Source organism: Verticillium dahliae, genomic scaffold, assembly GCF_000150675.1.
Source record: "Verticillium dahliae VdLs.17 supercont1.16 genomic scaffold, whole genome shotgun sequence".
NCBI classification, from domain to species: Eukaryota; Fungi; Ascomycota; class Sordariomycetes; order Glomerellales; family Plectosphaerellaceae; genus Verticillium; species Verticillium dahliae.
This window is the reverse complement of record NW_009276935.1, coordinates 94,416-115,176: the sequence shown is the minus strand read 5'-3', so window position 1 is coordinate 115,176 and position 20,761 is coordinate 94,416. Positions and strand designations below refer to the sequence as shown.

Here is a 20,761-nt window from a genome sequence, read left to right as displayed (position 1 = left end):
CGACTATCGCCACGCCTGTCTGCCGGTTACGGCGCCCACGAATCCGAGACGCGCGGAGCATCATACCGCCTCTACGTTCCGCCCTTCAAGTCTATTATCTCCCGTGAATTGACTGAGCTCAAGACGGCCTGTCCTATGTCGTGTGCCTGACAAACCGCCTTGTTCACGGGACCGTCTCTTCAGCCCTCGACTCCGATTCGTTCAAGTTTCGTTGCCGGGCCTCTTCCGCAGCTTTCTGAGCCTCCCCCCTTCTCTCTCTCTCTCCACGCCATTGAAAATCGTTTCAGTCCATTGCTGTACGGCCGCCGTATTCAAGGTATCATTCGTATCCGTCCACAGCCTCACCCCACGTTTTCTTCATGCAAAAGAATCATGCCGATAAAAAAAAGAAAAGGATAGAGTGTCGCGGCGTTGCTCGTCTGCGGCCGCTTAGACGGCCTGCTTCTCGCTCAGCTTCGCGGCGGGGGGTCGGCGCATGACGGCGTCCTGGCCGCTCATGCGCCTGTCGAGGGCGCGTTCGAGCTTGGCGCCGAGGGCGAGCTTGCTAAGGTTGGCGCTCTTCTCCTCGGATAGCTCGACGCGTTGGGACGTCAGGGCCTTGTTCTCCATGCGGTCGAGGCCGGACTCGATGTCGCGCAGCTCGGCGTGGGCCGAGTCGGTGGTCAGGACGGTGGGCGCCATGCTGTACGTACTGTAGCGGACAGAGGTGCGGGCCTGGCCTGTGTCAGATGAAGGGAAGCAGCGGCAATTGCAGAGACGGTGTTGGAGATGGATCGTTGGATGTGGTGGACGGCGAGTGTATATGTGCGCGTGACGGAGAGAACAGGGCAGGACAGGTGATTAAAGGGAAGAAAGGGCTTCATGACGAATCAGGGTCACATACCGAGGGCGCCATGATGGGCCGGGCGGATTCCAGGGAAGCAGGCATGTTGGCGGGAGTATGACGACGATGCGCAGATGTGAGGAAAAAAAAGTTTGGTCCTTGTCGAGAAGCGATCTTGGTCAAACCGGCTGTTAGGCAGACAAGAGCGGAGACAGACGATGTGACGGGGGGTTTGAGTTGAAGGTTTAGAGGCGAGGCGAGTGGGAGGGGGGGGGGCCTTGTCGGAAATTGGGGGGCCGCCGTCTTTGTCTTGTCGTCAGGTTCGATGATGAGAGTGTTTCTGATTTCGAGTGCCGGTCGGTCGGAGGGGATCGATCGCGTTCGGGAATGGGGGGGTTTAAGCAAAGGGGGTTGCGAAAGGGGGCAAGGCGAAAGGGGGGGGGGATTTGTTTGGTTCTGTCCAGTTGAATATGAAGGAGGGAAGTATCGTAGGAACGACAAGGGACGAGGGGGAGAAGGTACGTGCCGCGTGGTTCACGAGCAGGAGCAGGCGCAGAAGCAGGAGCGGCAGGAATGCGCGTCTTGGGGAGAGAGAGTAAGGTACGTGGACGAAAGGGAGGAAGGCGGGACCTGGGATCTCCCATCTCAAACGTCTAGGCGGACCTCGACAGCCATGACCCCCGGTCACCGTCACCACCACACACTCTTCTGCCCTGTCTGGCTGTCTGGGAAAGGCTTCTGGGGGGGGGGCCAGCGCGGGTCCAGGCCAATCCCAGCGCTCAAGGCCTCAGCCACAGGACCCCCCTTCAGGCCCCAGTTCGGCCCCTAAGCCCGCCCTGGCAGCCCAGAATGCGGCGGGCAGACTCTTCCCCCCCCCCTGGTAGACACCGGCAGTCCTCCAATCCGCGCCATGAGGAGTCAAGGTACTGTTCTAGCATTGTGACAGCTTGGAACAGCGCGTGTCTGTTACAGCAAGCAGTCGAGACGTCAATCGAGAGGCGCCACAGGCAGAACGAGGAGCAGGACAGGAACTGCTAGCTGGGAGGCGCCGCCACTGCTGTATGCACCGCACACGTCGTTCCTCATCAATGCATCACCCATCAAACCGTCACATCCCATGTCGTTCGCGTGTTGAGGTGCCTCTCTGGGCATCTAATCTACTGTCGGTCAAGCCGAGGTTATGTCCTGGCTGGTTGGTACCTTTTTTTTTCTTTATTTTTTTTTTTTGGCGTCCCAGGGTGGGAGTCAAATGCAGATCACCTCGTGTCACGACCCAACAATCTGGCCATCCAACACGAAGCCAAGTCGCACCCTACGTATAGTCTATCTGCCTGTGCAATTTTCCTTCACCTTGCCAGAAGCTTAAGAAAAAGCATACAATGTCAGAGAACGACAGGAGAAAAAAAAAAAAGAAGAACCGAACTTTCTCATTTCGCCCATGACGATCTGTTTCAGCCCAAGTCAACAACGCGCCCCCAGCCCTGTCAAAGACAGGCAGGCAATCTAGAAACCCGCGTCGTGTTCCTCCGTCGGCGCCCCTCCCCTCTCCTTTTCGCTTGATGCACGAAGGAAATGCTGCCGTTCCACCTCGACCACCACCACCCCCCCTCGCCTTCCTAGTCTCGATGCAGGCACTGACAAAGAGAGAAACCAGGGCCGTCGCTCGGCCACGCGTGGTGTCTAATCCCCTGCCCGCCGATGCGAGTGTACTTGTATCCACGCGACACACATCCATAGGGGTCTTCCAAAGCTCTCCTCTGCTCTTCCTGCCCTCTCTGCCCGCTGCTTTCAGGCCGCGCTACGTGTACTAGCCTACGGGCACATGTGCGGACGGCCTAGCCTAGCAGCCCTTCTGGCCCGCCCCCTCTTCTCGCCCGCCAGTCTGTGTGCTCCGTCCACGTCAGAGCGATCATGGCTCGGTTCGGCCGTTGGGCGAAAAACAACGTGCGCCTGTGTCCCCCTCGCTCCGCTGCATACATGACGCCAAAACGAAACAAAACAACCCTGGGAACCAGCAAAAAAGAGAGAAAGCTGCAGAGAGGGTACAGTACATGTGGCATCAAAGTTTCACAGCAGAGAACCGACAAGAACAAGCTCTCTCCGCACAGAACGGGAGTACATGGCCGCCTGGCTGGTCTGGTCTGGTCCGGGGGGGATGACATGGAGAGATGGGAGGGGGGAGAAGGGAGAGGGGAAACGGCTAGCGGCGCCCCTGGCCGCTGCATGCTGCGCACGTGGCGAAGCCGCCATCCGCATGCGCCCGGTGGGTTGTACATGATAAGGGTGGCCACCATGCCCTTCTGCCATGTGGTCCTCGGCGACTGTCGGGGTAATCAAGAGAAGTAGGGCCAGGTAGCACTCGGCTGGCCTAGCACCACGAAACCACCAACAACGTGGCTGCCCGGAGGTGAGGGGTGAGAGTCACAGAGGGGCAAAAGTGCGAGATCAGACGGCGGAGTCCATGGCTACCTACCGACCCGACCGCTCCCTTGAATTGTGGTGCTGCCATAGTTCGGTTTGGCTCGTCAGCTCGTCATCTCCATCAGGCCATTTCTTCCGCACTAACGCACAGCACGGTGTCCGTCTCTAGCCTCCGAGAGGTCGCCGCGCTCATCTCAGTCAGCCTACCTACATGTACCCAAGCAAGCTAAGGTACCTACTATGTAGGTAGTGGCCGTGTGGGACCGCTGCTGCCACGATGATCCCCGCTTCCTCCATATGCCAGCGGTCATTGTCGTCAATGCAATGCAGTAAGTACTCTCTTCCAGCAAAGGTCTTCGTCCTGCCCAGAGGTGCGTCGCTGTTTAGGATACCATGTTGGTGCCAACATTCTCCGAATACGCCTCAATGCTCCTCACACCCGCACTGGCCCGCCCGAACATAGTGGTAGTACAATCACCATAAATTACAACTATCCTCGCCGCAATGGACGCGGTGTAAGGGTATGAATGGCTGGGCTATGTCGATAAAGAAAGAAAATGCAGAAAAAGACTCATATGCGATGGGAAAATGAATCGTCATGAAAGCAGGTACACCACGTTATTCGCCGTCTATCATCATCTCATACCTCGACAGGAGCTCCACTTGGTTAGTAATGCTTTGCCTGCCAGACCTGACCCGGGGACCAAGACTTGTCGAACATTTGGCTGATCCAAAAGTATGGGTTCTCGTAATCCTCAGTCGTAATCTTGCCTACTGAAAAGTGAGTTTGTGTTCGTGTCCAAGCAGCGTCCAAGACATACCCTCGGCTTTCAACTGCGTCACACGCCTTTCCGAGTCGAGAATCAGTGTTCGCTGTGACGGAGACACACCTCCATTCTCGAGAATCTCTTCGAGGGTCAGCGCCTTGTCCTCGCCCTTGGCATTGCTCCGGCCCTTGTAGTAATCCCAATGACAGAGCATAAGAACGGCGCCATGCTGCAGGTTTTCGATAAAAGGGGGCATATCGTAGCGAAGTCGATTGTTGTGACGCTTTGCGTAGTCGTGACGGTCTTGACAGGTCAAAGTGACCACGTGGAGCAGAATGTATATAGTCATGTAAACCGTAAAAAACGACTCGCGCCGAGGCGACTGCGTGAGCTTTTCCAGCCCTTTGAGTACCTTGGCACGCAGTTGCCGCAGCACGTAGATGGGGTTTAGCCTGTCAAACTGGGCAACGACCATCTTGGGAGTGGGGGCCTTGTTAGGCTGGGGATATGCCGGGTCCGTTTCAGGCATGATGCCGAGTTTGTCCTCACTGGAAATCCAAGAAGACCCAAGCGTGATTTCTGGCTGGCGTCAGGGGCGAGCTGGGGAGATGGGGAACGGCAGACAGGGGAATGGGCACGTACGAGTAGCGAACCAAAGCTTGAAAACATTCTCGAGAAGCTCTCGTTCCTGAGGAGGTAGATGCTGTGGCTAGGTCAACTAACTTGCCCGAAGACAGAATGAATTTGCGTGTGGATACTCACCAAAGAGTGGGTGTGCGCCATGGCCTCGCTATAGTGCCGCGAGATGATATCGTCCTGTCCTTTCCGCTTCCAGTACTGTCGCCAGGCCTTCTCTGCATGCTCTGAGACGTAGTCCTTGAAGTATTGGACGGTTTTGGAGAGGTTTGCCAGAGCGTACGGAGCAATCTCGTGTCGTCTTGCCTTGCTGGCTGTGTACCATTCGCGATGGACTCTGTCGCCTTCTCGAGGGTGAAATTTGCGTACTTCCAGCCGGATTGGGAAGCCGACGGGGCAAATATCCTGCATCATGTCGATGTGTTGAATCAACGGGCCATCCCAGTCGTTTACATCAGTCACTCGTGATCCGTCCCAGCGCTGGGTGTAATTCAAGGAGCCTGCTGGACGGTACAATATGATATCGGTAAGTTTGGAGCGCATGCAATGAACGGGCCGGGTGGTCTTCCGCGAAGTTGTATCGACACTAAGACAGGTCATGCAGTCGCCATGAGGATCTTTGGGGTTCTCGACACACTGTCACGGCTGGTCAGTCTTGTATGGTGTGGTTGATTTGGCGCCTTGGGCCTGAAACGCTCTTACCCGTATCCGCTGGGTTCGGCATCGAACACATGCCTTCCGTCTTCGAGTGTCCGCCGTCTGTTTTCGCTTCTCGTCGTCGAAACAACCTCTAGGCTTCTTGTCTGCGTGGTTGGCATCTGGGTCTTCGGCCGCGTCATTATCATTGTCATCATCGTTTGCTGGCGCCAAAGCGATCCGGAAATGCATATCTCTGTACTCGAGAGGAGCCTCTTCTGGCTTGACCATGTACGGAAAGTCATCCACCCAGTTGTCGTTGGTCACTGGTGGGTTAGCAGGTCCAAAGGTGGGCCCATGCGCCGGTACATGGCCGACATGTTCGACGGACGACAGGGACGAGCCGCTCCAGCCCAATGCAGTAGCTGCTTGTTGCTCGCTCCGCCGGATGGAGACGCCATCTCTCAGGCGTGTGCCGTCAAGTGAGATGAGGGTCATGGTGTTGCTAGGAGTAGGATGGGCAAGCTGGTGCTGAGGGTGGCCGTGACTCTCGTCGATAGACAGGCTGTCCGTGATCTGGGAACGGAAGATTTGCTGGTCGAGGCCCAGCAGATCAGTCTGGTCTTGTAGGAACTGCGAGAAAGACCACGGCTGCTCACCGCCGGTCGCCAACGTCGCAGGGGCCACGGCAGGGGATGGACGTGGGTAAGCGGGTTGGCAACGTGTCGTCACCAGTCCCAGGGCTGTGGGTGTGGACGAATCGCCGATGATGGAGCTAGAGCCGGAAGCAAACCGCTGGCCGTGTCGAGTCAAAGATGGCCGAACGTGTTGGAGGGCGTGGGGAGCAGCCGACTCGACAGACGAGGCCCAAGATGTCGGGTTGTCGACGGCCATGGACCAGTCAGGGCATACGACAGGGCTGGCAGGCAGGCCATGGTAGTGGTAGTGAGAGGTCGGGCGGCTTTGATCCGAGGCCAGGGGTCGGTTGGCGGTACCGCCAACATGGCTATGGTCGTGATTGTGGTTGTGGCCGAAATGGTGATTCTGTGCATGGGCGACGGTTCGTCCCTGGTCCTCATCCTTGAGCGGCCATGGTTCTTGGGGGCGGCCATGGTTGGGCTGCGGCTGTCGTCCGGGTACGCAAGGGTCGGTCGGACCCAGCGCAGTGGTTGCCGGGATCGCCTGGGTCGATCCTGCCGTGTAAGCGGAGTTCGAGGCGGGCACCAGGCCAGAGACAGGTGCACTAATAGCGCCCCACTCGGAAGGAGACCGGTGAGCCCGGGGAAGCCGGTCAGCAGGGAAGGAGCTGACGGATTGTGAGGGAGAGGTGATGTCGTGGCGTGTCACAGCCTGGTGGGCAAGAGCACTGGGCACCCAGTCGGGGCTGGCTCTGGCGGCGGTGACGAATGGCAGTTCCTGCTGCCGTTGCCAACTGTGCGGAAGATTCGAGACGTTGTATGAGTCCCTGCCGCTGTGATGTGTGCCGGCAATGGCTCTGGGCTCGTGCCTGCCTCCATCGGATGGCAGGAAAAACACCAGAGGAGAAGGAGCAGCCATCCCGTGGTGTTGCGTGTGTGGCCAAGATGGCGCCGGTGATGCGGACACAAACTCAGATCCAGGTGCGCCTGCCGCCTGTCCAGAAGGCTCGTGTGCCATCGTCATGGTCGGCTCCTCCTGCCTTGGCTTCAAGGGCGGATCCGCCTCGCAGTTTGGCGTTGCGCATGCCCATGGCTCCTTGCTCCATGACAATGGTGATTGTGCTGAAGGTGATGGCAGCGCTCTTGGTGATGGTGGCCTCGTGGACAAACACCCGACCACATCCAGGTTGATCGCCGTCCACTGGCCGTTGGCGGGATGCGAAACGCTGGCGGAAATACCGTTGTTGCCAGCATGATTCCCGGCCCAATTCCTATTGTTGTTGGGAGCAATGGTCGCAGTCCTTGCAGGTTCGGCATGCGACCATTGTTGTTGGTTGTCCGACCCTACAGGACACCATCCCTGCTGTGGTTGCAGCCCCACGGTCGCATCGCCTTTGCTCGTCTCACCGGTCGAAAACCGCGCTCGGTGGCTGGATTGCTGGTGCTGTTGGTGGTACCGCTGCTGGCCTGGAAACCAACTTTTTGCGTCTGCCACGCCTGGCCGAGCAGTCGCGGCTACTGTTGCTGATGCTGCTGCTGCTGCTGCTGCTGCTGCTGCTGCTGCTGCTGCTGTGCCAGTACGACGCTTCCTCTTCAGAACGGGCGCCTGTCGCTCAATGCTCGTCAATACATCTGCCCACCAACGCGCGCTGCGCCGCCAGAGGGGGGATGTTCAGGTCGCGCGCCGTTTGTCGACGCCCTTCTGCCCATCGATCGACCAACGGAGCTTGCCGTGCAGAAATATAGGGTGTGATCAATATTCCTGCCGGCGCGATCCTTTGTTGTGTCGATACTCCCGACGCCTGATTTGTGACAGCAGTCTGAATGGGAACGGAGGCAATGCTGCGCTTGCAACACAGAGGAGGGACCGTCGGCGCGCGATGCGCACCTGGCATCGGGACGGAACGCGAACTAAGAAAACAGCACACACTCACCAGGGTTGCGGGCGGCGCTCCCAGAGGTCTTCCGTTCCATGCCCCTGGTGAAGCGCCGGATGGCATCCTCGACCGGCTCCGTCTTTCAGCTGTCGCGAGGGGGGTTGCAACCTGCATCGGGGAATCGTGCAAATCAACTTAGAAGGCGACCCTGTCTTGACCGGTGACGGCGTACCGACTCGGAAGTCTGGACAGCTGGACACGAGCGCCCTGCGCTGATGGCGAACAGACCGGCGACCTGTTGCGCGCGCGCGAGCATGCAACCGATTTGCTCAGATGTCGAACGACGACGCGCAAGTTGAGTGCTGATGATGAGACTTGGTGATGGCCCCAAGACGATGACAGATTTGTCCTGCGCTGATGCTGACTCCCCCCCTTCTCTGGCCGCGCCGCCCGCGCACCTTCAGCTTGAGTCTGCGCAAAAGGGAGATGAGGGCTGAGCGGGGGAGTCGGGGGCGGGCCAGGCCAAGCCAGACCGGGCAACAACCCGGTTGCCTCTTTTCTCTCACACCCCGCTGATGCTGGGCAACTTTCACTGAGCGGCTCACCCTCAACAGGCTCCCGCCGTTTCCCGCGACTCGAAGTATGAAGCGGCGAAGCACCGTCGTTGACCTTGCGCGTGTTGAGTGATCGTTCTGATGGTCGCCGATCTCATTTCCACTCGCACCATTGCCTCTCGATCGTGAGGAACAGTTGCAGGAAGAGGAGAAAGACAACGCTGGTGTCAACTGGCTCTCGAGGCCGGAGCAAACGCAGCGAACAGTACCAACCAGGAAGGTGAGGTGAGTCGCACAATAAAAGGCTGCCTGGCCAAGCGGTGAGTTGAAGTCGACTCTGGTAGTGGCAGTCTGCCCACAGTGTCCTTTTCACCTATTCGACAGCTCAGAGTGCCCAGTCAGCCTGTCGTTTGCTCACAGGTATACTCGCTCATCAATTTCACGACCCAGGACCAACCATCATAGCGTCGGTTCTCAAGGCTGACATGAAAGGCTGCACGTGAGCGAAATCAAAGTCACGTGTAGAACGCTCACGAGATCGCCAGCTGGTGCACAGCTGTCGCCTGTGAAGGCCCCTGTTCTGGAGTTGGAATGGGCGTCTGCCTGTGTGCCACGAGGGGAACCGCTTTTGCATGGAGCCTCTGGCGTTTTATCATCTTCTGATCATCGCCTAGCACACTGAGTCCTCGATCCTAGAACCCAACCTCTTTACGCGTTATCTGCAGCCTTGAGCCATCAGCCCTCTTCGCCCTGTTGGGTTCCGCTCGCAGAGCTCACAAGCGCGCTCGCTCGCTGTACTGTACGCGTCAGACAATTTTTGATGTACTGCTGACCGACCTGGCTTGGACTGCCGCTGGATGCAGCGTGGGCTGCCAAGCTTGTCAATGCAGGGGCAGAAGGGTTAATCTGACAGGCCCTATGGATACCATTGAAACTCTAACTATCGTCAATCCCTCTTGCGGGCTCACCGAAAGGAGTACATGGTCCCAATCGGCTGCTAGCCCGGCCCTAGTGTTGGCGCACCCGAAACCATGTTTAAGTTTCTTCATATACGTACATGCCCATCCTGCAGGATCAAAGCATCGGCATTGAGAACTCGTTCGAGTCAGTGGTCGGTCCAGGACACGGGAGCCCAAGAGAGCACTGCGATCCTCGACCTGGTCTAGGCCGCAAGTTCCTGAATCCCGATTCCCCGTGGGGGGCCTTTCACTCACCATGGATGATCTATCGCTCCCAGTCGATAAGTTGGGGAACCGCGCGCGAAAGATCATCAGATTCTCTCAACCCGAACTGGAGCCACCACGATCACCCTTGGAGGCGAGAACGCCATCAAGGCCCAACGGCCCCACCTTATACCTCACGGTAAGGGGTGGCGGAACGTTTCGATCTGGCATCTGCATTCGTAATCACCACCATCAGGTCACCAAACCCGCGAGCTCTCAGCTACAATGCTGTAAGAGATCCGCCGTTTCCGCGATGGAGTCACTAAATGATCATGTACCTACAGTACGACCAATCCAACCACAGTTGGTCTTAGACAATTGCCGGCCGGACAGTTGGCCAAGAAAGACCTTCTCATCGTTCCATTACCTACCTTGTCCCATCCTGGTCATATCGCAACAGCCGAAACCATATCGACGACACCTTCGTATCGTCAATCGGCCTGTCATCCTGATCTGACGACTAACACCTGGACCTGGCCGACTTCAGCCACCCGAAAGTACGCGGGTCCACAAGTCATTGACGACGGACTGGTCCGGCCGGACAAACGCCCCTGGTAGGAAGCCTAGTGGCGCGCCTCCTGTACATGGCTCAGTGACCACAAATACCATAGCACCCTAGTCGCCAGGCCCATCTTCCGAAGCTCCGTCACGTCACACGTACCCACGATTCTCTTGACGGGCCTCGACCTCTGCTCTCTAGCAGCTTAGATTCCGGCCACAACACACGCATATCCCCTCCCGAGCTAAGCTCCGACGATGGTCCCTACTGACAAGGGCCGGGGGTCTTTTCCGCGATCTCGTCGCCATCTTTCGCCGGGGAACACCATCTGCCCATCCGTTCTATCCCACTACACCACAATGGGCGTGGAACCCCCTCCTTCACCTCGATTCGCTTGTACCCGGCAAGCTTGATACAACCCTTCTTTCCGCCTCTGCAGGGCTATAGCTCATCATGGCCTGCGGGAACCATCCGCGGCGAGACAATCGATCCATCGGTGTGCCACGCTCCACAGGCCCTGAATATCCCAACTTCTTTAAATAGAGGGCCCTCAGCATGGATTCCTGCTTCACCCTCCGTTGAGGGCCTAGTAACCTCAATCGCCTTCTTGAACTCTGCCTCAGACCGGTGGCAAGTCGTGCGCTTGAAAACCAGTCCCGGGTTATCAGGCTAAGGCCATCGTCATCAACATGACGATCTCTTCGGCTTTCACTTCCCCCACAAGCGAACGAGAGCCCATTGGAGGACCTCTGGCATGGCGCCAGGACAGCTTTTCTGATCCATCGGTCTACACTATTGATCTAGCGAAAGACAGGCTTCATATTGACAACGCTCTTGAGTTCTTACTCGGTAAGCCCTGTCTAGTCATGAAGGCCGGAGTTGTTTTGCTGACCACAGATGAGTAAAGACTTAGGTCTCGACCCTGAGGAGATCGACCATACCCAATTCCCTTTGCCTTCGAGCGTTGTCGACAAGCTTCAGCAATGTGCGCATACCATCCATGAGGGTGTTGGCTTCTGTGTGCTTCGCGGCGCCACTTCATGCTACTCTGTCGAGGATAGTGTAACTGTCTTTTTAGGCATTGCGTCCTACATAGGCGACCAAAGAGGCCTTCAGAATAAGCAGGGACACATGCTGTCGCACATTACCGAATCAAAGGGATGGGAGATTCCTCGCAATGAGAGGCATGGAATACACTCAAACGCATCATTGCCGTTTCACACAGACATGGGAACAGACATTGTCGCTCTTCATGTTCGCGGCTGCTCTGCTGAAGGAGGCAATACATATGTCTCTTCAGCGTCATCGGTCTTCAACGATCTTCTTTCCCGCCCAGGCGTTCTTCAGACCCTGCTGGAACCCAATTGGCCGATCCAAATTTCCAAAAGACAGGCCCGAACTACCTGCGTGGTCAGATCATTATTGGAACCAGAATGGCCTGCAGCTCCCTGTCGATACATTCAGGCGCCTCTCTTAACGTTCCATCAGGGGAGGCTACTGGTCAGCGTTGACCCAGCTCGGCTAGGACCCCAGTCCTCGCCCCGTGGCTCAGATAAGGCGCCAGTCCCAGATCTGAGCATCGATCAGAGGGTAGCACTCGAGGCCTTGAAAGCAGCCTGTCACAGAAATCGAGTCCGCATTGAAGCTCGGCCTGGAGATATCATCCTCTTCAATAACTGGGCGCTCTTGCACAGTCGGGATGCATACTTAGACACTGAATCACACACACGTCACCTTGTCAGACTGTGGCTGCGGAATTCCAAATTGGGCTGGTCCATCCCTACGAGTATGTCTGTTCCTTGGCAATATGCCTACGGCGATGACCCAGTTGACCGAATCTTCCCCGTGGTACCCACGGACGTATACCCTACACTAAAGTATACCGCCGGTTCCGCTGCATTTGTCCTTGAGGATAGTGATGAGGAATGAAGGGTGCTTCTTGCTTTAGCTAGTCTACTTTTCCTCTCTCTCTTTGTTGTCTGGCTCGCAGTCATTCTTTCCTCAATGCAACGACGAGGCTTTTCCCCCAGTATACCAACAGGAACAAAATGATTAGCTTAGTAGCATGCACATATGGCGAAGGGGACTTGAGCAAATACAATCGCGCTGATAAGTAGTTTTGTGGAATTGTACCTTCTTGCAATTGGCGCATTGCTGCACATAGAAATGCTGTCAGAACCTTGGGCTCCGTCTCAGCAGATGAATGATCTCGCCACATGCCATTTTGGGCGCCTGTCTGCATCTATATCCAGACCATGACAGGCGGGACGGCCCTCCCTTCAGGCAGCTTTAGGGCCTGTCATACCCGAGATCTGACAGTTACAATGAAGCGAGATGCTAACGTCAAGTGCATATAGCAGGCTTGGAGACGGCACCCGTAATTGTGCCAAGGTTGTCATGTTCCACGAAACCCTGCCTGGAAGGTCTCTCAACAATGACCATCAAATAACATCAAAGGAAAATGAGCCCGCCTGAAGCCAAAGAAGTATATTCTCGGACCTTTCCTGACCACTGACTGCCGAAAATGAGCTCAGAGTACTCACCGATTGGTGGGCTTGGCACAGAATGGGTGTGGACTGTGGGCGACGTGATGATGTGCATCCCCTGCCTGCTGAAGAAACCCACACCCTCCATCCCCTCCATACATTCACTCCAGCTAGTTGCATCAAGCTCCTGCGTGCGAGCTCTAACCTTGCAGACTTGACATATGCGCGGAGGGGGCGGGGGTTGCCCAGTGTGACAGCCTATGAGAACGAGTCTGTTCACCAGGCTGCCGGCGGACTTGTCAACGTTTGGTAGCGCCTTGTGGGCACTCATGCCCTAGGGAGACCGGTGAAACTCCCTGTTGTCTCTGAGAGGGGGACGCGATTGGAGGCACCTGACAACATCTCCCTGAAAAAGCTACCAAGTTCTTTTCCCATGCCTCCGTATTGTGATTGGACCTTGCGAGGGGTGGCCAGGACTGACTGCCGGACTCCTGGCCACTTCGCGTGATCGCTAATGAGTCGGCTGATGGGACCCTGGCGTCATGAAAAGACACAGTGGTATGTACCTACCAGGCAAAGCTGCGGTGCGACGCCATAACACGGCGGGGATATTGTGTGCCAGGAGTGGAGGGCAGCTCCAGCTGGCCCGCCCGGGGCGATGACCCCCTCCCTTTCCAGGGGTGGCTCTGCTCTTCACTGGGCTGCAGAGGGTCATCTCGCCTGATGGTGTTGTGGACTGGCTCCCCTGACGCTGGGTTGTGCTTTCTTCCTAGGCCCTCTCCGGCTTGGCCTTCGATCGTATTTGTGTCGTGTCGATATGGAGAGGGCTCCGAGAGGCAGGGCATCGTCATCATGATACTCGGCTCGGGCGTCCGACTAGCTCACACTTCGGTGTGAGTTCTTCCATCCGGGCTGTGACCTAACGCGGTCGATGAAACCTCTCTGGGGAGCTCCAGGCGAGACTGAAGCTTGGCTTGCACTGTCGGTCAAGAGCATCACCAACGGCAGGCGCACGGTGGCATGGTTTGACCTAATCCCCATTCGTGATGACAGACATGGGGTGCTGCGAGAGCGGCCGCGGAACAGAGTGGCGTGGCACAAGGTCCAAACGCTTGACTGCAAACGGGAAAAGGAAGGGATGGTTGGATGAATATTCCGATCCCAAGAGTACTGGAAGGGAACACAATACCATTTACATTCACCCGTGGCACTCGGGACGAGATCTCGGGTACTGTCATGATCGCCAGGTGTTCATTTATTCATATCGAGCGTTGTCACTGAGTTCTTTTTGTTTCGCTACGAGGAGATGGTTGCATCGTGACTCGAGCTGCATCTCCATGTCTCGCTACTCATGTGGGTAGAGCAGCAAGTTCGACCACATCAGCTGAAGCAATCAAGGTTGGTGGCAAGCTGTTGCCTGAGCACTTGTCCAAAGGTTTTCATTACGCGTCATGATGCTGCGATGCCACGTCTCCCTTGATGATCGGACGGGCGCTAGATGTTGCGTGCTTTGATTGTCCTCAATTTGTTCAACCTCTTCATCGTGCGAGTCCTACATCGATTACCAACTGGCTGTTCGTCTGTAAGATCTTCTGTTATCAGTGATACCCCCCACGAGGCCCTCACGAGCTTGTCTGATGGTTCTGCAATTTCGAATCATTGTACCGTAGCTATTCCGGCCTCCCATTGGCCCCAACGTCGGACCTTCAGACGCCTCCGAGCGCCAGACCACGCGATGAGGCGCACAGAAAGGGGGTGCTTTTGTCTTGTGTAGGGGCTCAACTCAAGGATGAGGTGTTTTGACTGCTGATCTGCATCTGCACGGCCAGTGTTGAGCTGCCACGTCTGGAAAAGTGTTCGCTTCACGTGGGCTTCTCTCGCTCTTTCGAGTTTGACAGGTTCTGGACGCTTCCATTGACATGTGCCTTCCTATCAGAAGAAGGTGAGTGAGACGAGAGCAGCTGCGAGCCATCAGCATCACTTCTTCTTTGAATGGAGCTGCAGCATTGCGTATGAGCGTCAATCAGGTTCGTTCCTCAACGGACGAGTCAGAGCATGACTGTCAGGGGCGAAGACTCGAGACAGCCGCGGTTCAGGAGTCCAGTCCGACAGACGCCAATCTTCGGTCCTCGTCAAGTCTGTCTACTTTCAGCTCTACAGGCCATATGATCGTTTGCGGAGCAGAAGCGAGAGCGAGGAAAGTTTCCGCTCGCATCTCATCTCGACAGTGGCTCGTGGAAATGAAGCTTCCGCGCCATCACTTGAGTAGACTAGCGACCCCCTTTGTTAGCTGGTTGACAATCCACCACGACAATCACAACCTTTTCCTCAGTTCACGCCGGGCTCGTCTCGGGCGAACTCAGGTGTCCGCCAAGTCGTTATATGACCCGGCGCCCCTTGGGCTTTCTGCCTCCTCGCCATACTCTCTACGGCGCAGGCCTGTCGTTATAAAAGATTTGTGGGCACGATTGCAGGGAGGCTCGCTGAGCGTGCATACGCCTGTCTGTCACCGTTGACTGAAGCCTCACTCCAACAGATAATCCAATGAGCGAGCCTTCTAAGCGACCCAGTAAATTGATGGGAGTCCTCAGGGGTGGAAACATTGGAGGTACTGCGTTCCATTCACAGGTAGGTACTGACCAGTTGGCTCATGTGGGACTATGATGCAACGTCAATGTGGTCAAAGAGTTTCAATACTGACCTGAGAATGTCGCGCAGGCGGGGGGACGAACTTGGCGTCCACCCACCACTTTCCTACCGGCGTCATTGGAACATGGGTAGGGGGATCATAGGTTCCCCGCTGGATTCGCCAGAGGCGCTGTAGGATTCTTCCATCCGCCTGAGTACGGAGTACCTTTCACCAGCATGATCATATTTGTTCTTGCCGGCGAAATGTGAGACCTGACTATCATGTATACATCACAGGGCTTGTGGCGGGGCAGAAGTGCGAATCAACAGAATGTCTTTGATTTTTTGCGCATTTCTAATAATGACATGATATATAATAAAGTTTGACGTGGATACGGTAAAAAAAAATGTCTCCTGACAGGCCTTCGAGGCATGCGGCGGCGGCACAGCTGTCAACTTGAATTCCTCTAAGCCATCCCGCCCGTTCTCGGCCCGCCCCACGTGATGTGGCACATGGCTGGCATCTTCCTCCCTTCGAGGATTTCTTTACCGCCTCTCCCTTGCCGCATAATGACAGCGGAGGTATGGGTTTGTCGGCGTTAATGAAATGATTTGTGGCGTATTTCTCTTCTGCGGCTGCTGTTTGTTGGCAAGCAGCGATTTTGATAGGCCCAGCCACAGGCTTTGGAGCTGAGGTGTCAGATTATCTCCGCCGAGCTTTCACTTAAGGCTTCCACCAGTACGCAAGACTGAGGGCCAGGGACCAAGAAGATCGAGTCGTAGCTCGTGAACATCCGTGGCATGTCCATCGGGGTTATCCTTTGCTGAATCTCTAACCCGATCAGCGCTAGTAGATGATGTTTTATTGTGGGCATGCTCAGAGTCCTTACGAATAAGCCGCTATCTGCGTTGATGCCGCACGTATTCTTACCCTCAAGATAGCCAGCCCTAAACTTATGTTCAGGGTTGTCCCGCAACTGCCGGATCATGGTCCGAATTTGTCACCCCTCGATCTTTGACCAACACCAAGTCACGTATTGACCCTACCTGGACTACCTCTCAAGGTACGCAATGGCCAAACGAATGGCGTCTGTTTAGCTAGCGTGTCGCACATTGCATTCGCGGGATCAAGATCTTTGCATGTGAACCGAGTCACTGCTCACTTTGTGGCTGACAGTTGACCTAAGGTTGGCTGCATCGGCGCATTCATGCTGCATGTCAACTCCTAAGGTACTTGAGCAAGGTGTGGCCTGCTTGTCAGGCTTCAAATGCTGCAAGATCATGCACCTCCATCCTCGTTTAGTAGCCTCTAGGCGTCATATTCGAGTGCCTCCTCGAGCTGTCAGGTTCGTCCTCTCCATCATCCGTCGGTTGGTTTGCACATGCGCTGGCACAGATTGGTACTGGCCAGTTTCTGTGACACAACCATGCACGAGTCTAGCCAGCTGCTGATTCGTGTCGGCGAGCCTTTTTCAAGGTCAAGCTTGACTCCATTCCCAATGACGTGTCTAGGAAGCTGGTGAATTGGCGAAGCGTCATTCTTGCAGACCAGCGATCAGATTGACACTTCAACTTGTCATCATGGTGCATGATATAATCCGAATTCACCAATAGACAGCTTTTGCTACTAGTTTTGTGTGTTCCAGTCTTGATGGCTGAAGTCCATAGCAAAATCGTGGCATCAGCGTAGTAGCAGGCTCGCTCACATGTGTCCAGATCATTCATGCACGGACGATTGTTCAACCCCCTGAATACACTTAGTCACCGGGCCCAGATCTGTCAGCTTTTCGGTGAAATGCCCTGATCAATGGCAAGAACTGTACTGCTGCCAATCAGGAGTCGGCCGGGATAGCCTCCAGTTCGAGCCGTTTGTCGACACCATAAACGAACTTCATGCGAAGCCCCTTTGGACCATCCCCAATCCCAACCAGGGAGTCATAGGTGTGCTATCAGTAGTGCTGTTCAGCCACCTCGGAGCCCACTGGGCCAGCGACCACCAGCGAAGTCGCTCATCAGCAGTAGTTTACGTTAATCACCGTTGTGAGATTGGCAGAACGACGAGAACAAGAATACCTGCGAGGTGCCACGAAGCAGAATTTGATGTCGGCTGACTATTGCTCCTCCTGGAAGCCGATGAGTCAGTTAGGCATGAATTGCTTCCGAAAGACAGATGATAGTGCATAGCCGCGTGAAAACATGCTCGGCATGGTCGGCCCCATTCCGCATTGATGGATATGGGCGCGTGCGTATCACGAATGCGGTTCAGCTACTTTCCGCATGGTCTATAAATGGCTCTGTGTACGAAGTCGACACCCAATGGCATCTGTGGTACCAGTACCAAAAGCGCATGTTTCCTAGCTTAATTGTTCTGGTAGGAAGCCCCCTTTTCAGTATTTCAGCACTTCAGTAGGGCCGATTTAACTGCAAAGCCCTCATTCTCGCCCTTTGACATTAGCCGATTGCCAACAGTGATAATTTTCGAAATGATAGTGTTATCGTTGGAGTGATTGGTATGAGGGATACCGGTTGGCACTGCGGAAGGGCCTCCTGCATTTATGTGCTCGAACATGGACATTCGACGGGAGAAGTTTAAGTTCTACCAGCTGAAGAAATATGTGACAAAGCAGCCACTCTACCTTAAACTACGACCTCGAAGACATCCGTCAACAGTGTCGTGAAAGGCACGGAACAGGTCCAGTTCATTCCGCCATGACCGGTAAGGAGCACAAACATTGTTGGATGAACAACGATCCGGCGCTATATACACTCTGTGTCGCCTTCCAGAAGCCTGGTAGGGGTTTACATTGGGATCCGTCCCTTCGATTGCTGTTCTTTTGACATCTTGGGCCTCGAAATTGGTTCGTAAATGGCCACTCTGAAACGACGCTCTCACAAGCCATGATGTGATTTCTTGAGTTTTCCACTCTCGAGCTTAGCCGAGGAAGCGGAGGACGCGGAGCCAGATGTCTTATTTCTGTGTATCCATGTCTCGGCCATGTGGCAGTGACTCGGGGGATGCAAGAATACGGGTGTGTCGACACAAGCAGTGTCCACGAACATGCGAACGCCACGTGCTTTCCTCGCCCTCTAAGAGCCGACATGAGAGATCATTATTCAGTTTGACAATGGCGGCCAATTATCGAAGCCAACCAGATGTCAACAGCGTGGCCCGCCCGAGCATGGTTGCGACGGCTTGAGGAAGGGGATCGGGCTCCGGATCGTGATCACAGACTCAGGATGGCCTTCAGCTGGACCGCCTCGCCATACTCCGGAGCATGGGATGTCGGAATGAATTCATGTTGTAGTGTTGCCGATTCTCAGGGTTCACAGAACTAACTGAGCCTTTTTTATTATCAAGGAAGCCATACTGTAATGAAATTAAGATATAAAACCAAGCATCTTCCTCATGCCACGAACAACTTCTGAGAATCGATGCTCGTACGGACTACGCTTCTAAAAGTCATGGCGGAGTAGACGTAATTGTAACTAACAAAACCCACCCCGTAGTCTCAAGTTGAGGCACGACTGAAGCCACGATTCAGAATAATTTACAGGTGAGGCAACTTCTTCCCAAATCACCCTTCAAGCCGCTGTAAAGCTGATGGAAAATTCTAAGGCAAAAACTCAAAATCGTCTTTTCAAGGCGTCAAGAACAAAATTCAGGTCTTGTACAAGGTCTCCACGGCATACTCGCTTATCGGAAGCCGAGCTGAATACGATTCAAGGATCGAGATAATATTTGACCGAGTAAACGAACGTGGCGCAAAATCGGCTGCTCGGTTTCCAAAATTGCCAGCACGAAGCTGTCCCGCGAAAGCCGCTCCAAAGCGTGATCATGTGCATCTATTACTACCTTCACCACCATCATGTCTCTCCCTGTCGCCGGGCTATTGACTATGTGGTTCACTACGAATTCTGCCCCGACGCGGTCTGGGACTCAGAAGGCAAAAATGGAGTTCCTTGCGATTGCTCGTTCTATGACCAGGCCCAGTCTGTAGACTACTCGAACCCCTGCGCCACATCTGGGTGTCTTGTGTCACCAGACTGTAGTTCAGGCACCTGTCGCCTACAGGATCTCGGAGGGTGTTGGATATGCTGCCAGTGCCAGAGGGGCAACAACGTGCTGCGATGGTGTGGTCATAAGATGAGAAAGAGTCCTGACACTTTCTGCTATCATCGAGCCTGTGAAGGCTGCACTCAAGATACCCGAGAGTGAGGGTCTCGAGGGTATGAAAATGGTACGTCAAGATGGAACAATAGGTACTTGAAGGGGCTCTGGGCCTCAAGCAGCCGGGCTTGGGGAATGCCAGGCTAGCTTTAAGCGGAGCAAGGGTTCGAAAGAGTAACTTCATCCGACACATCTCAGCTGACAAGGATTAGTTTACTCAACATGAGAATTATGAGGTTAAGTGGGAACCATCAGTGGCTCTTCAGCTGATTGACTCAGGGGTTCAGGGGCTCATGTATCAGAAGCTGCTCATATGCTGCTACGCGATGGCTTGTCAGCCAGCGTAGGCCAAGACACAGCGAAAAGAAATTCTAGATGACTAAGAATATTGAACCGAGAAACTGTTACACAAAGCCCCTGGCGCGTTACAAAGCTTCACTCGACCAAAGCGGTTGGTCGAGGCATCTAGGTCGCCGACCAACGGCGCCACTCAAGCCATCCAGTTACATCGTAAAAGCACTTTCAGCAACCCAACACTTTCAGAGTGTGAAGGCATGGTCAGGCAGCAAGGTCGACAGTTCGATATCGTTTCCCGAGCGAATAAGGCATGAACCTTCGCCCCTCCCGTTTCAGGCTATGGCTCGCGCACCCTCCTCTGTGGTGACCGCTCCGTCAACTTTCGTAAATTCGCAGGTCATCTTTATCAGACAGGCACCACCCAAGCATGCAAAAGTTGAGACTTGGCAGTCGTATGCCACGTTTTCTTCCCAATATTACAGCATCCTATTTGTTTCTGTTGGATAAAAACAGCATCAGGAGGGTATTTTCCCGAAGCACTAGCTAGCCACATTGGCCGAGAGATTTCGGGCTCGTTCAGAATGGAGGGCAGAAGCAGAATCAGCTGTTATCTGATTCGACAGCCGAACCACATATGGTTACGAAGTTGCTGGTTCAAGGTGTTTTCAAGAGAACTACGATGAGTGGCATTGTGCTTGACCCCAGGTAGCCTGAGCCATCTAGTTTGCCTTTTATAAAGACCAGGCTTGTCTGAATGCTCAATCCATTTCTTTGCTTGACCACGTTCTACTCCAAGTGCTTCCGCTCTACTGAATAAACCATTATACATTTCAGACCGCTTCGAAAAGCCTATTCAGTACATTGATATATACCGCCCAGCAACTTAAAGTCTACCACTTGATTATCACCAATATCCTTCCGCAGAAAACTCATTACATTCCGGACATGTGCAACAAAACAACCTACAAACTGCCATGCGAGCATGTTTGCACCCGAATTCACTACTGCACCTCGGCACCGAAGAAGGACTCCTCGACCGGGCGCGGAACTTGCAAAAACGTTACTTACCATAATGTTCCCTACGCGCCCCCTCAGGGTTTTGAAGCGC

General features: G+C 54.8%; 4 protein-coding genes across 4 annotated transcripts; 1 reads left to right on the top strand and 3 right to left on the bottom strand.

The window, feature by feature from the left end:
• Nucleotides 1-429: 429 nt before the first annotated feature.
• VDAG_07218 (uncharacterized protein) lies at nt 430-928 on the bottom strand (the record flags this gene model as incomplete). Its single annotated transcript, XM_009656123.1, has 2 exons — nt 430-714; nt 884-928. 2 exons carry the CDS (start codon nt 926-928, stop codon nt 430-432), a joined length of 330 nt encoding a protein of 109 aa, XP_009654418.1.
• Nucleotides 929-3,709: 2,781 nt separating this feature from the next.
• Nucleotides 3,710-6,051, bottom strand: VDAG_07217 (uncharacterized protein). The gene is made up of 5 exons (XM_009656122.1): nt 5,350-6,051; nt 4,774-5,283; nt 4,654-4,714; nt 4,066-4,590; nt 3,710-4,015 (listed from the first exon to the last, which is right to left on the bottom strand). Exons 1-5 carry the CDS (start codon nt 5,779-5,781, stop codon nt 3,912-3,914), a joined length of 1,632 nt encoding a protein of 543 aa, XP_009654417.1. The 5' UTR covers nt 5,782-6,051; the 3' UTR covers nt 3,710-3,911.
• An 841-nt stretch (nt 6,052-6,892) lies between these two features.
• VDAG_07216 (uncharacterized protein) lies at nt 6,893-8,114 on the bottom strand (the record flags this gene model as incomplete). Its single annotated transcript, XM_009656121.1, has 5 exons — nt 6,893-7,192; nt 7,329-7,399; nt 7,441-7,527; nt 7,856-7,931; nt 8,031-8,114. The coding sequence occupies 5 exons, from the start codon at nt 8,112-8,114 to the stop codon at nt 6,893-6,895; spliced, it is 618 nt and encodes a 205-aa protein (XP_009654416.1).
• A 1,340-nt stretch (nt 8,115-9,454) lies between these two features.
• VDAG_07215 (taurine catabolism dioxygenase TauD) lies at nt 9,455-12,723 on the top strand. The gene is made up of 2 exons (XM_009656120.1): nt 9,455-10,923; nt 10,982-12,723. Exons 1-2 carry the CDS (start codon nt 10,764-10,766, stop codon nt 12,001-12,003), a joined length of 1,182 nt encoding a protein of 393 aa, XP_009654415.1. The 5' UTR covers nt 9,455-10,763; the 3' UTR covers nt 12,004-12,723.
• Nucleotides 12,724-20,761: the final 8,038 nt, after the last annotated feature.